Source organism: Columba livia, chromosome 1, assembly GCF_036013475.1.
Source record: "Columba livia isolate bColLiv1 breed racing homer chromosome 1, bColLiv1.pat.W.v2, whole genome shotgun sequence".
NCBI classification, from domain to species: domain Eukaryota; kingdom Metazoa; phylum Chordata; class Aves; order Columbiformes; family Columbidae; genus Columba; species Columba livia.
The window spans coordinates 155,898,026-155,913,196 of record NC_088602.1 but is presented as its reverse complement, the minus strand read 5'-3'; the positions used below and the strand labels follow the sequence as shown (position 1 = coordinate 155,913,196).

Here is a 15,171-nt window from a genome sequence, read left to right as displayed (position 1 = left end):
TATTGTCCCTGGATATGATGAACCATAATCCCAGTATACTAAATCTATTAGAATTTATTGCCTCTTTATAGGATCTTTAAGAGCTTCTATTTCATCTGAAGCTGGATATTTTTCTGGCTGTTTCATTTCTGTGCCTTTTTCAGCGAGCTCTTAACACACTATCAAACATTTAATGTATTCTGGTCCCCGGCTCAAGTATGTTTAAGTGAATGAATTTGGATTTTATGCCTGCTAATTTTGCTCAATAACAGCAGCTAGCATTATCCCCATAACTCGAGGTCACCGACTTGGACAAGCAGTTTCACGCTCTTTATCCCATCCTGATGGATCTCTAGGGACCACCACGACAGCCTTCCTATTTCAGCAACAACTCCCTTTCTCATTTCCCCAGCATCCTCAGACCAGGCTGCCGTCTTTCAGTGTAGTGATGGCTTCACAGCTCCAAACCAATTCTCGTCTGCTGGATCACTCAGGTGCACTGTGTCTGGAGTGAACCCGTCTGAAGAACAGAACAAATGGTGCTCGGATCTGTTAGATCTCCCTGTCTCCCCTCCCAAGACATTTCTCTGTTTCAATGACAAAGCTGGAACAGTTTTGTAGCCACTCAGGATGTCTGTCTAATTGAAGAAGTAGCAAAGAGGAGAAGGTTTTGCATTTTGAAAATGCGAAGATTAAACAGTAGGTCAAATTGAAGAATCCTGTAATACTTCCATCTGAATTAAGGCTCGACTGTGTGGTAAGAGTGGATCTCAGTTGATGTATCAAGACCTGACAATCCCACTAGTGTAAAAAAATGAGAAAAAGGGGGAAAAAAAGGAAAAACTTGCAGTACTGATGGAAAAATCAAATTGACAGTGGAAAAGGAAAGCAAATATTGTATGTTTTTATGTCATAACTAATAAACACTGATAAATAAAGAACAGTCAAAATGTGTGCTTCTGTTTTTCTTTGAGAAAAAAATTGCCTTTCTTTCTGGACCATATTCCCAGTGTGATGTCTGACCCATGGATATTTAATTCTCTTTATGCAGCTCTGGTTAGGAAGAACACTTGCTTGGATCCTCAGAGCAGCAAGGTGGCCTGTGGCTCTAAATAGGAAGTTTAAAATAAAAAATCTTTTTCAGCTCAACTGGCTCAGTCAGAACCTACTAACTTTATACGTCAGAAATTGCCAGAAACATTGGAAGTTTTCTGGGACTGTGTAACATACTCCTCTCGCATCCCTCCTTCACTACGTATTGTCTGCAAAGGGGATATGGAAGTGAAGAAAGAGACCCCAAAGTACCACATGGAAGCACTGGCCACCAGGTGTCATGTGAAGACCCCATATCTGGGTCTTATTTTCTGGGTAAAATTCCACTGACTTCACAGGAAGAACTTGAAGTTGAGGAAATGTTTCAATTTCACTGTGATTCTAACGCAGAGAAAGAAAATGCTTCAGTGATTGATGTAGTTGGTGTGCTGAGAATCATAGCATTTCCTGACTCACATGAGGAAGTTTTAGGAAATTCAAGCATGTTGAATGTATCCAGAATGTTTCTTTTTTTATCTCAGAAACCACTAATCAGAATTAAAATTGTATAATTTCTCTATGTCTGACTCATTCTTCACCTGCGGGGAGAAATGCTAAGATAAAAATCAAAGCAAATCTTCATTGTGTAAATCCAACATCTCGTTCTTTAAAGGTGAACTGATGTTTAAGGCTTGACTTCATTTTTAATGTAGTAATTGTGTTACCTTGAACTCTGTGATTTGTTCAAGGAATTTAACCAAAAACCTCTGGAATGTATTTTGAGTATAGTTGAGGAAAGATGGTACTTTGCTAACGAGCAGGATTTAAGATGCTTAGATTTTCCTTTGGACTTAGTCTTTATTGCAATGCAAGTAGATTGCACAGATTATCATTCTGGGTAAAAAAAAATTAGCGACAAGTCCTAGAGACCTGTCATCTTGAGAACTGAATGTGTTGAGCAAGGAGTTCATTTGAACTGGTTTTGTTTTTCAGACACTGCAAATGGATGTAAATAAGCTGAATATCACATTGCTTCGGATATTTCGCCAAGGAGTAGCAGCAGCACTGGGACTGTTACCTCAGCAAGTTCATATCAACAGAGTCATTGTAAGTACCAAAGGGCTCTGTATAATAAAATATGCCTGGTTATTCAGAATTCTCTTAAATTTATTCTCCTGTCACTACAGAAAAGTGCAATAAAATAGGATAGAAAAATACTTTTTTCCAATCTTTTTTTAACTACACTGCAGAAAAAATATATCTCCATTACAAAACGATTTACATTTTCTTTTGAAAGGAAACCATTCTCAGTTACAGTCTAGAGAAAAATTAAGTCAGATAAATCTCTTTTTTGTCCTATTCATAAGCGGATTGCTTGTCCCCTAGTTTTCATTTGAATGCAGTTCTACCTCACAGTCATTAAGAAACACTTATTCTTTTTTTTTTTTTCTCAAAGGTTGAATATTGCTCAAAAAATAGATGCGATTCTGCCTTCCAAGGCATCTCCACAATTTATCCCCAGACTTTCCATTAGTAAATTAAATGTCTTCTCACAATATTAATATTCATGTTTTGCTATTCAGCTATCAAAATCTATGCTCAGAAATGATCTTGTATTCTACAGTATCATATTTGCAAAAGATGATGATAAATGTGCTCCTAGCAGCAAAGACTTTTAAAAAACAATTGTCACTGTATGGTTTTCTATGTTTGGTTAAGAGCATGCATTCTTACCACTCTTGTCTTTTTATAACAGTTTTGCCATGAAACAAAGGAAAACCAACATCCTGTATGTATTTCTAGCGTTCAATTCATATTTCAGAAAGAAGAGTTATTTTATTTTATTCTACATGCAGGTTGGATATAAGGGAAGAAAACTGATGGGTTCAGCATGAAAGTATTTCCTGCCTTGATAGCTAGACAGGATTGTATACATCAAAAAGGATTCTAAAACTCCTGCAAATAATGTCTCTGAGAAAGGATCACACAAGAAGTACAGCCGAAAAGATCAATAGGAATGCAATGCAGCCCTTTTCATGTTTGCCAGGGATGTCACTCATTCATGACAAGTGATGCTAAATCTCCTTCATACCCTGCATTAACTACAATGAAAGGCTGAAAGACATATTCAGAAAGAAGCACAATTAAATGAGAAATGTTCCAGAGTGTGGGATGTGTATTTCAACATACTAAGTCACTTAGTAGCTTTCTCACTATGCTCTGTGAAAATTGTCTAAGCAGAATTAACTAAGGAGAAGAAATACGCTTTTAATTTTTCTACTGGTTACATAGCTTTTCCCTTTTTCCTCTCATTTGTAATCCAAGTAAAGAGGTAATGACATTTTGCGTATAGCTCGGAATACATTAAGTACTATTAATTAATTAGTCTTCTCCACATCTGTAAAAGTCTGCTATGAGTACATCTTTTAATGATGTAAAGGAGAACTCAAAATTTTACCCTATTTGCTCTAAAAATCACACACAGAAAATTGAAAGCAACAAGGAAGAAACATACAATTTAGGAGACATTGTTCCCACTTCCCATCCTTCTAACATGAGACAGTTCCTCTCATGCAGAGTTCTGGCAAGCAAGCAGGGCACATCAGAATTCATCTCACTTCACTTCAGCCTAGTCTAAGCTGCTCATCCAGGCTCCCTGTAAAAGCAATATAGAGAAGGGTAACTGGAGGAGGAGAGAGGCATTGAGATCCTGATTATTTTAGGATGAATTAAATCATTCTCTGGAGATGCCAGTCTCTCTCCACTGACTTTGGAGGTAGTTTACATGACTGAAGTGAGGTAAGCTGACTCCTTCCCAACAGAGCGGCTCTCAGAAGTGATCAGGAGCCTAGCAGCCAGGATGTGGTTGGGCACAAGGGGAGCAGAGGGCTTGCTAGCCTCTTACATATAACAACATGTAGTCTGCTGGGAAATATTAACTGGGCATTTCCAGTGTCTCCTTAACCTTTTGAGTACACCTTTCTTCCATTTCTTCCTTTTAATGGGCAGATGATCTCCTAAACAGAGGAGGCACAAAACACTACAAATGCTGTGTCCCCATGAAGCCTTGCCGTATGCCTGCCACCTACACCCAGGACCAGCCACCTATCCTTGAGAAAAGATGGCTCCAGGGAGACCTTATTGAGGCCTTTCAGTGCTTAGAAGGAGCCTATAAGAAAGGTGGGGACAGAGTTTTTAGTGGGGCATGTTGCAATAGGACAAGGGGTAATGGTTTTAAACTAAAAGGGGAGATTCAGGCCAGACATGAGGAGGAAATTTTTTACAATGAGGATGGCAGAACACTGGCACAAGTTGCCAAGAGAAGTAATAGATGCCCCATCCCTGGAGACATTCAAGGTCGGGCTGGACAGGGCTCTGAGCAACCTGATCTGGTTGAAAATGTCCCTGCTCATTGCAGGGGGCTGGACTAGATGACCTTTGAAGGTCCCTTCCAACCCAAACAGTTATATGATTCTATGATTCTACCCACATCAACAACTGAGTAGGACCACAGCCTCAAATTGTCAGCTTGACAAAAGTCTCTGCTTTTACCTGACAGTTCAGACCTGCAGGTCTGTTTTCACTCCTTACGAGACTGCTGATTTGAATAGTCCCACTGAAAAATGCCTGGTCCCACACGTAGTCAATGTCCTTATCAATCTCCTTGAGCAGATGGACCAGCAGTACATGTGAGAGCACAGCAGGCAGATTTAAGGTGAACACATTTGAAAGCATCTCTTTCTGTGCAGCTCTACTCTGAATACAAAACTAGATATTTTAAGAATAGCAAAAGATGTATTTTTCTCTACTGCAGTAAAGATAAAGATACATATTCAAGATGACGGGAAGGAGGTGAGGAAGATCAGGATTATCCTGGTATGAACTGATCTCTTCCATCCCAAAACAATGAATAGCAAATAACGATACCGAAGAGATTCTTGCCTGTGCAGGCAGCAATGCAGGTGATAGCTCCATGTTTACCTTGCATATGTGGAACCCCCCAAGTCTCTATGTCACAGCCTCATCTAAGTTGGCCATAGCCCTGGGGAACTTGGGTTCACACACCCTGTGTGGACAAGAGCACTGTCTGGAGCTCTGGGCTCAGGTGCTGTTCTAGTCAATCACAACCAGAAGAACCCTCCACTTTTGCTCCCTTGAGACAGAGTGTGCATCATTGACATCTCTAGTACAGCACACTTTGGGTTACCAGGGCTGCATCAAAGGCACTTGAGCAGGAATTAATAGAGGGGACAGTAGACATGCTCATTTTACCCATTAAATGTAAACAAAACTTTTCTGGTCCTTTCATTTTTTTTGTGCCATTTTAAGGAGTTGCACCACAGTTGACTTTTAGACTTCATTACACTTCATAGTAGTATATGTCTGCAATGCGTTGACATGGGATTAGAAAGCAGTGCCAAAATACCTCAGCACCATTCTAAGAATTCCTGTTTAAGGACCACCTTCTAAACCAAAGCTCTATTTCAGCTCAGATCAGATGAACTATCTGCTAAAATCCCTGCTGGCACTTCGCCCTTGACCCGATCTGACGGTTCCTCACCTCACCGTGTTACATTGACCTGTTTCGTTTAATAGCACTAGGGTCAGGAAGAGGATACTTTGTCAATAGTGAACGAGACAAAACACATGTGCCCACGTATGATATTTGCATTTTCTTGCACAGTCATCTAGGATTTAAAAAGTCAGGGAATAGATATACTCTCCTCACAGAACAGATTGAAGCCTTTGCATTCCATGCTTGTTTTTTTCTGGCATTATAGTTAAAGTCTATTGACAGCAGAGATCAACTATTCTCACACCCTTCCTCTGATTCTGCATTTTTTTTATTTTCCTAGGGGAAGAAGAACTGTGTAGAACTGTTTGTTTCACCACTGAACAGAAAGCCAGGAATTGCTGAGGCACTGCCATCTGAAGAAGTGCTGCGCTCCCTTAATATCAACATTTTGCATCAGAGTTTATCCCAGTTTGGAATAACAGAGGTCTCCCCTGAGGTTGGTTATCAATTTTCTAACCTGTAGTTTGTTACAGATTGGGCAGTTATTACATCCCTGGTAATATTCGGGCTGAGGTTCTCAGGCATGAGGCAGGAACTGTGTAAGCTAAGATGGCATTACTGCTATATAGCACTTTACAGCTAGCCCTGTTAAATTACTTTAATAGTGCTTGGTTAGGCTACTTAAGCATTAATATCGAGGTCCTCCTCACGCAGCTGGGCTACCATTGAATTCAAAGTTTAGATCCTAAGCATGCATCAGTTGCCTTAAAGGAAATGGGCCCAAGGACTTCTGGTCTATTAATGTAGGTCAGCAGGTACAACAGTTTCAGTAGAGAGAGAAATGAAATGCAGATGTCAGGTGTGAGCATTACTACCTGTATATCTTGCATCTGACATGATTTTGCAAAATTTAATTTGTACGTTGTACCCATGTTTCTTTTTGTTCTCAGGAGAAGTGAGAGATTTATTCTGTTTACCTGCTCTGAAAAGAGGGCAAAAATATAACTCGTAGCTCTTATTTGGAAAAAAAAAAAAATCTATTTAAAAGCAGAAACTTCACTACCATCTCCACAGTGTCCCAGATATTACCAGAGAGATGGACATCTAATTCTGGGCTGACTGCTTCAGCTACGCACAGCAAATGAAAAAAAAGAAAAGGCATTTGGGAGAGGAAATCACTGATCTCATAGACATGGTCATATCACATTGCATTTTATTCAGTGCCCTTACCTACATGTAAAGACCCTCAGAATTCAGTGTGAGGTCTGAATAACTTAAACCATGTTATCAAGAACCAGCATTTTCCATGAAAGCTCCCATTTTGATAGAGAAGGCTATGTCCAAACAAGTGGAAAAAAAAAAAAAAAAGAGAGGTTCTGATGAGCTTTGTCACCGTATGTGTAAAGAGTTCCTGTATTTTTTATGTCCAAACCTATGTTTGAGCCATTGCTGAGTTAGAACTGGCTGTTAAGTTCATGTGTATTTGTACTGATTAGAAAAGCTTTTTCTCATTTGAAATATTCCAATTCTGTTTAAGAATCTGGAAGATGTCTTTGGTATAAAGAAGGAAATATAAAATCAAGGCCAGTTAAATGCAACTTTACATGCTCTACTACAGCACCTTGCTGCTATGAATATGAGCGGATTCTTGAGTTTTAGCTGTTGTAATACAAAACAACACCAAGCAACACTGTCCAAATGTCAGATCAGGTCTTTATATTGCCCATCAGCGACCTGGGCTAAGCTTCCTTCAGGTCAGCATTTCTTTTGTTACTGAAGCATATCAGACTTATGGTTGTGATAGATGCAATTATCTGTTCCTAGTACTTCAGTTACAAATAACACTTCAGGTAGATGTGAGACAAGAACATGTATGAATAATAGATGAAGGGAGAAATGGCATCAAAATATGAAGAGATGCTGGAAAAATCACAGTGCTGAACTCAGGGTCTCATCTATGTTAGATACGTTTCAATAATCTTGAATGCACAGATATTTAAATTTTCTCTCTGGAAAAAAAAACGTAGACAATCAGACAGAATCATTTAGAAAACGACTGTTAGAATGAAAGTTGTGCAGACTGCCATCTAGGAGATGTGACACCAATGAAGAGTTTTCCAGAGTTCACACCAAAATTATGCAATGCCAAAATATACCATTACAGCCTCTTTGCAGAAGGCTTCTCTTGGTTGCCTTTGAAGCATGTGATATTAACTTCATAGAGAAGAAATCAAAGGAACCAGTCATGCACTTAAAGCATACAGAAACTGCAAGTCACTGTAAGGACAAGTGATCAAAACCAATGGCTTAGGAATTACAAAATCCTGGACTGACCAAGGTGCCCCGGCACAAAGCAGAGCACAAGGATGTGCTCCTGTGGTCACACAGGGCAGACGCAGCACTATACCCGCACGGGTGCAAGCAGGGCACAGCCACAAGAGCAGGAGCCCTGCAGACCTGCCAGCTTTGACGTCAAATCACAACGCTGCATTGCACATGCGTGTAAGGTTGAGTTTGGGGGGGAGGCTTTGCCATGGGAGATGCTAAGTGGCTGTTATCCAGTGCCCTGGGAGCCTGAGAGGTCACCCATGTTCCTGCATATTTTCACTGGGGCTGCAAGTGATTTCTTGGCAGACTTTCCTAACCTGCCTTAGCTAATGTAGTTAAAATAGCAGAAAAAGCAAAGCAACTCTGTGTGAACTTCAGTGAACACTTTTTGATTGTAAGTTTGATTCCCATCTCTCTGTAAGCTTTCCTCTGAGCTCAGAACTATAGCTTACCATGCTTTTTTTAGTGTTTCAGGCAAGGAACTGGTTAGGGTTAACCCAATTTGAAAATTAATCTATTTTCCAGTGTAGATTTACCTTTCCTGGCAGCTCCTGGTACCTTGGCAGGATCTTTCATTCACAGATTTTACAGTGACTACTTTAGGTCATTGTCTGTCTTCTGATTATCAAAAGCTGCCTTCTCATTTTACTTTTTTGTGGAAATAATCCACCAGTTTTCTATAAGAGCAGAAATGCCAGAGTGGATTTTAATGTCTTAAAAAAAAAAAAAAAAGTTTATAAAAAGTCATTTTTATAAACATATTTGTTCCAGTTCAGAGCAAACCAGATACCTGCTGTGCAGGCACTGTTCAGTAAGGTGGGTGATAGCATGAGATCGTTAAGAATACAGTGATTCTTCCCCACCTTGAATTTAGACTGTTTAAATTAACCTGGCTAATTCTGCCTGAATGAAACACCTGATCACGGACACTCCTTAGGGAATGTAGTCAACACTGAGGAATGACGCTCCTGGTGATGTACATGATGATGAGCCTTCCTCCCTGCAGCCAAGTTTGCTCTAGGACCTGATGGTGGCTGAGCTACTGGAACTCCCCTGCCAGCCCACTGGCTCTGTTGTTCCCCCGGCTTGATCAGCTGTAGCAGCTTAGACTGAGTTTATCTTCCTGCCCTCTGATGGCAGTGGTACCTTCCCACTCCTCAAAAACTGTCCGAAAGTCTTAGTGGATTCTCAGGCAGGAAAAGGTTCCCAACTGAGAGAGAGAAATGCGGAGTAACATCATTCAGCTGAGACACAGCACATCTCCCTGCAGAAGGCTCCTTGCCTGTGGTTGTGGACAGAACTCTCTTTCTTGCTCATTCCCTGGCATTTGGCCACCCTGCGAGATTTTTTCCTGAGCTTGGGCAGTTTGTAGTGAGCTTGGCGGTTGTCATCCCTCTTATCAGTTCTCCCAGACAGAGGAACAAAGTCCCGAATGAGCAGCGCTGATGTTTCAGAAAGCAATTCCTTATCATGGGCGTGAGATGACTCAGTGACTGTAGGTCACAGCCTCTTCTGTCATTAGGAAGCAGCTTAAGCAATGATTTTGCTGTCCTGCACTTAGATCCAGGGGAGAGATTTCCTAGGCTAGGTGAAGGTACTGCTAAACTGCTGCAAAATGGTGTGTCAGATACGTTTTAAGTTGTGGCATACATTTTTTACGCTTTTCACAGCATTTGTTAATATTCTTTGAACTTTATTTTTTAAAAGACAAATAAGGGAAAGTTATATCCTGAACACATGTACCATTAGACAGACACCATAGAGATTAATTCTGTTAGACTCAGTTATGTATATAAAATGTATTATAAAATATTTTACAAGTTTTGTGACACTATTGAATTATAGTTAAAGTCTCTCACTCATTGAGTCAAAAAGTCCTGTTAGCTTTTCATTTACTTTTTAGTATATTTGTGCTTTCAGTGAAGAGGCACAAAACCTCACTTACAAAAGGTCACCATGACCAATTCTCCTTCAACTGCTGCTTTCTATCTAGATTTCCTCCTGAGTGATCTGAAACACCGGAAAGCCATCAGGTAACCTACCCTGGGTCAAACATTTATTTTATAGTTTATAGCTGCTGCTGTCATTATGGAATTCCCATGGAGCTCAACAGGAGCTGTCCTGAGTGCGGAGCAGCTGCAGTTTTGGGCTCTGAGTCAATATTGGAACCCGGGTCCTGTGCCGTGAGTTCAGTAGAATAACCTAGCTGTGCTGAGGTAGCTAATTGCACAGAGACCTGCACCCCCTTAGAGCGGCAACACTGAATATGTCTAGGAACAATTTTTGCAGTAATATTTGGCAAGATTTACAGCTTATCTTTGAAAGCCTCATTTTTTAAGTTGTTCACTAAACCCAAGACTGGCGCTTATAAACCTTGTTAAACTGTCGATACCTGTGATACTTTTAAGCCCAGATCATGAAACGCTGTGTAATTACACAAACGTTAATACACTAATTTTACAAGGCCTGTTTCTGTAGTTTAGCAGAAGGAGGTAAAGGATTTGTGTTCTGGTCTCTAGGGCTATGACTTCCCAAGAAAACTCTTCATTATTATGCTTTCAGTTCTAAAGCAATCAACTCCCAGTTATACACATGCATGGGTTTCTTTTAGCAAGCAAATCTCTGTAAATGAACCATGCTACCAAATACTTCTCTAAATGTTTGCATTTTGTGACAGTATAATCTGTGAATTGTCTTACATCTGCACTGCCCTGGCCCTTTTCAAAGCAAGCTGAGAACAAACCTGTGCTGAAAGCAGGACCATGAAAACTACAGTGGGATCCAGCAAGCAACAGTTTTTTGTCAGCTTGCCCTCTCTTCCCCAGACCACGATCTCCTCCTCTTCCTCAGCAACCCTATTCACATGAATTCGACTTCATCAGGACTTTCTAAGTTTGGGAGTCTGATGGACACAAGGAGTTTGCTTGATATGTTACATGTTCAAAAGAGCAGGCTGACTGGTGGCTAAGCAGAATCTGGAGCATGAAGGACTCGTGTGGAGTCCTAGAACAGGCCCTGCACTTGCACAGGTCCACTGAGCAGCCTCTCATCGTTAAACAGAAGCACTCTTTCCTCTGTGGAAAACTCCCAGTTACACAATGTTCCCCAGAGAGGAAAAAAGACCATCTTGAGATGGGAAGACGACTCACTGGTTAAAACAAGTTTGATTAAAGCCATTAGGGAATTTCAGTGAAAAGGAAACATCGAGACCTTGAACATTTACAGTGGAAACCAGAATTTATTTTTGCTTAGTCTGAGAACTGTACTGAAAATGCACAACTAAGAAAACAAAAGCAAGTAGCTGAAAACTGAGAGAGCAATATCTACTGAACTGCTGTCATTGAAACACAAGACAATATAGTTTGTTCTAAATCATATGTTGAAATTAGACTGAGGGTAGATGTACTCTGTTTCTATTACCAAATCTCTATTCGGAAACATAGTGAAATTTTGGTAATTTAGGAGCCCAACCAAGTCCCTGCGTGGCAATAAAGCAAAAAATAGATGCTTTCTCAATTATTATTATTCCATAATCCCCAGGAGTTCCCCAGGAGTTCTGGAAATTTTAGTGTGCACAGCTGTTTTAGAAATGTACCATTAGCAGAAACCCAAAGATAACGAGATGACTTTAAGCATAACCAGAACTATAGACAGACAGATAATGAGATTACTTGCAGCACGATCAGAATTTTTGACGTACGCGTGTGTGTGTGTGTGTAGTCTAAAGGTGACAGTGTCAGGGTTCCTCAGCTCGTGAAGACAAACCGGCAAGTCACCTGCTTTTGGCTCCTGTGTCAAGTGTAAGCAGTGGGGAGGCTGGTGCGTGGGCGCCGGGGCTGGAGATCAGTGCTGGGGAAGAGGAGGTAACCGCAGCCCACGCAGCGGCACAGCCCTTTTACCTGGGAGCCAGGTAGTTTCCAAGAAAGACCTCGAGTCGTGTTTGCTCACCTTCGACCAGCCCAATACTCCGGGAGGACTGTCCCGGCAGCCACAGGGAAGGTCTTAGATCATCTCTGGTAGCGTTCGGACGCCCCCGTGTTGCACGGACACGTGGGGCGCGTAGCCGAGGTGGGTGTGCAAAAGCAGCACTTAAAGTGAGTGCTGTATACTGCGGAATGTGAACTGTGACAAAGTTGAGGAGGGTGATTAATGCCTGACAAGAGCTATTTAATCTGCGCACGCTACTGTGTAACTTTTTTTTTCCTTCTCTTCCTCTTTGTTTTATTGCTTTAAAAAGAAAAATGTTTTGCAAGGCCAGCGTGAAGCAGACAAAATCTGGAGCAAAGAAGGATTTTATGCGGTTGTCATATTTCTCAGCATCTTTGTCATTCTAGTAACTTGTTTAATGGTAAGTTTCCTTTTTACTGTTTTTTGCTGTTCTTTACTTCATGCTTTTCTCAGTCTGGAGAACAGTCACACATTCTGTACATGAGAGGTGTCTCCTCAAAGCTATTAAAAACTCAGCTACAAAGTAAGACCTGGTCACTGTCATAATGCTGTGAAGCCAAAGTTTGAAGAACCACATTTCAGTCCAGTTGAAGAATTTAACTAGAAGGAAGCTAAAGAAATAAATAACGGGCTCTTAAATCTGCAGAGTAACTGTGTAATGACATGAGTGATGACTTCTCAACCTGCTTACTATGGTCCTGGGATCCCTGGAGTCACGTTAGCTGCCTGTATTTCAGTTTTATTGGATAGTAAAAACACCACCACATTGAAACAATATTGTCAATGCACAGTTCTTAGAGTGTGTGTTGATATTCACGTACCGAACATGAATTGTTATTAAATTGTTATTAAACTGAAATGACTAGTAAGTACTTGAAGAAGTGATCATATTTTTGAACAACTTTGCCATTCACATTGTATGAGTTCAGTAACCACGTTCCTGGGCATTAAACATGCTTCTAATATGCTGAATATGAGATATACAAGGGTCACACAAAAGATGAACGGCACTACACCACTACTGACTTTTGTAGGGTAAATTTTGCATTTTTTCCAATATTGTATCTCACATGTTTTCCTCCTCTGAATTGTATATTTATTCTGTGGTGCATAAACATAGGAGTATACTGAATTCTATGACAATTCTCGGCATTTATGAACACTTAGTATCTTGAAGTTTTTTGAGATATTTTGCTTTTAAACATATTCAGTTTTCTTTAACCTAGATGGATTGTCCACATAGAACCTTAAGATGGAAAGAATGTTTGAACCGAAAATATTAATAATAAATGATCGTATTTATAACAAAATCTTGTTTAAGCTTTTAAGCTCTCCCTAAGAGTTGAAAAACACTTATTTTCTCACAAAAATTTTTGCTTTATGCAATTTCTACTTCCTAGTGACCTCCATTTCTTCATGCCAGTACTAATTTTTCAGACTTTTTACTTTGGAGAAGTAGGTATTCTGGTCATTACTGCAGGCATTTCCCTGGATACATGGAGTGTATACAATCTGTAAGTCTAACAAGCAGCTTATATCATTTTTCATCCCACTTTATGTGTGTCAGAGTAGCAGATTTATGAAAAGTAGGAATTCAGTATATCAAATTCAGTCATTTCAGTCTATCAGACTATTCAGCTTTAGCACAAAGCACTAGGGCTCACCCTACCTATCTTTGTCTGTAGCAACCATATGAGACCACCAAACGGTGGCTTCTTTTTTCACGTTAACAGGGTAGGCACCTGTTTGTCCATAGGGGGCTATTTGTAGTTTTGGAGGATCCAAAAGCAGAAAGCTTAGCCTGCATCTTGGACGTCTCCTTTAAAATGTGGAGTAGGAAGTACTTTAAGTAATGATTATCATGATCAACTGTGCCCAGTGTAAGGCAGCTGCTTTGTCAGCGTTATTGCTTTGTTCTGGGTAATTTCTACAGAAACTGTAAAATGTGCAGCCTTGTCTTTTAGCTGGCTTTTAGAAATCATAATGCCTCCCTGCGCTAAGAGCACACTGTGTATTAACAGCTTTTAGGCTTCCTACTGCTTGCCTGGAGTTTAACAAATACCTGGCCTCTCTACATAAAAATCTACAGTGCATAGTATTGCTAAATAGTGTAATACATCAGCACATGAGCTAAATTCAGACTTGTAAATGGTACCTTTGAGCTTGTTTTATGTATTTACTTGGCTAGTCCTCATTGTCATGGAGTGGAAACCTCTTGCAACTCAGGAGTGATTCATCATATGTGGAAGCCAACACACATCTCATTGCTATCCTCATCATGGGCTGACCATGGGCTCGCTTGAACTGGGAACACTGTACATCATTTATAAAGTTTGCCAAGCAAAGTCCTAAGCAAGAATAAATATTTTTAGCACTCTCATGTGTAAAACAGGTCCCTGTATTTTTTATTTTACATAGAGAAATAACTGAGCCAGCACTGAATTTACTAAATAACACAATATTTGGCAGTGGATTAAATTATCTGCTATCATTTTTCCAACTAATTTTGCCTACTTTAATATTTTATATATATATATATACATACAAGTATCTCTTGAGTAGTCTGAAAGTATCACCTTTAGATTATGAATTTTTTGTAGCTAGTTGTAATAAGAGGGTTTTCTAAATGTTTTTTTTTTTCCCCAATATATACAACTAACTAATATCAGACTATCAACTTCAACTTTTGCCAGTTTAAAGATTTAAATCAAAATTAGTGTTATGTATCTTTATCATACTGAAAGAGTGTTTAAGCTAAGTTGAAATTGGGGGGGTTGTCTATAAATTAGCCCTAGATTGTCTGAATTCCTTTATTCTGCTTCTGTACAGCTTTTTACAGTGTGTTCAAATCACAGTATCCAAATGCCTCCCAGTAATGCATCAAACAGCACAAATAACACCTGTCACATTTTTTGTTCTTTCATCCCTTCTCAAGGGTTTGAGGGAAATTTTGTTTGCCTGTTTTCTTGTATACACTTGCAGAAGAGCTCTGCTCATGCAGAGGTAAACACAAAGCCTCACACACATATCGATAAGTACTTGTTAGAGAGAATGTTTTTAATTAGTGAACTGTCTTAATTCCTATGGTTTCTGAGAAATTTTACTACACAGTCATGGGTGCTCTAAATATCACTAGGCAGATGAGTTTTCATATCACTGCTCCACATAACCATTGACAAGATCTTCATTCTGGAGACACAGTTATCTCGTTGGGATTTCCTGTCAATATCTGAAGATGAATTAAGGCAGTTTACACTGGTATTTAGAATGGGCAGGTAGGAGGTACTGGCCAAGTGGGGGCATAACATGTCAGCTTTCCTTTGCAGAAATCTGAGCAGACATATAAAGAGTGGATGCCATGCTGTCAG

At 39.9% G+C, this 15,171-nt stretch overlaps 1 protein-coding gene across 2 annotated transcripts in view; it reads left to right on the top strand.

Annotated features, from left to right (window-relative positions):
* The window catches only part of PTPRR (protein tyrosine phosphatase receptor type R), a 148,559-nt gene that overhangs the window by 71,879 nt on the left and 61,509 nt on the right, over positions 1-15,171 (top strand). Inside the window, exons 3-5 of one of the 2 annotated variants that reach the window (XM_065040371.1) lie at positions 2,005-2,118; positions 5,868-6,023; positions 12,093-12,203. In XM_065040371.1, coding sequence (XP_064896443.1) covers positions 2,005-2,118; positions 5,868-6,023; positions 12,093-12,203 — 381 coding nt within the window. Of the gene's footprint in view, positions 1-2,004; positions 2,119-5,867; positions 6,024-11,900; positions 11,924-12,092; positions 12,204-15,171 lie in introns of those variants that run through there. The other variant, XM_065040375.1, reaches the window with a different exon arrangement.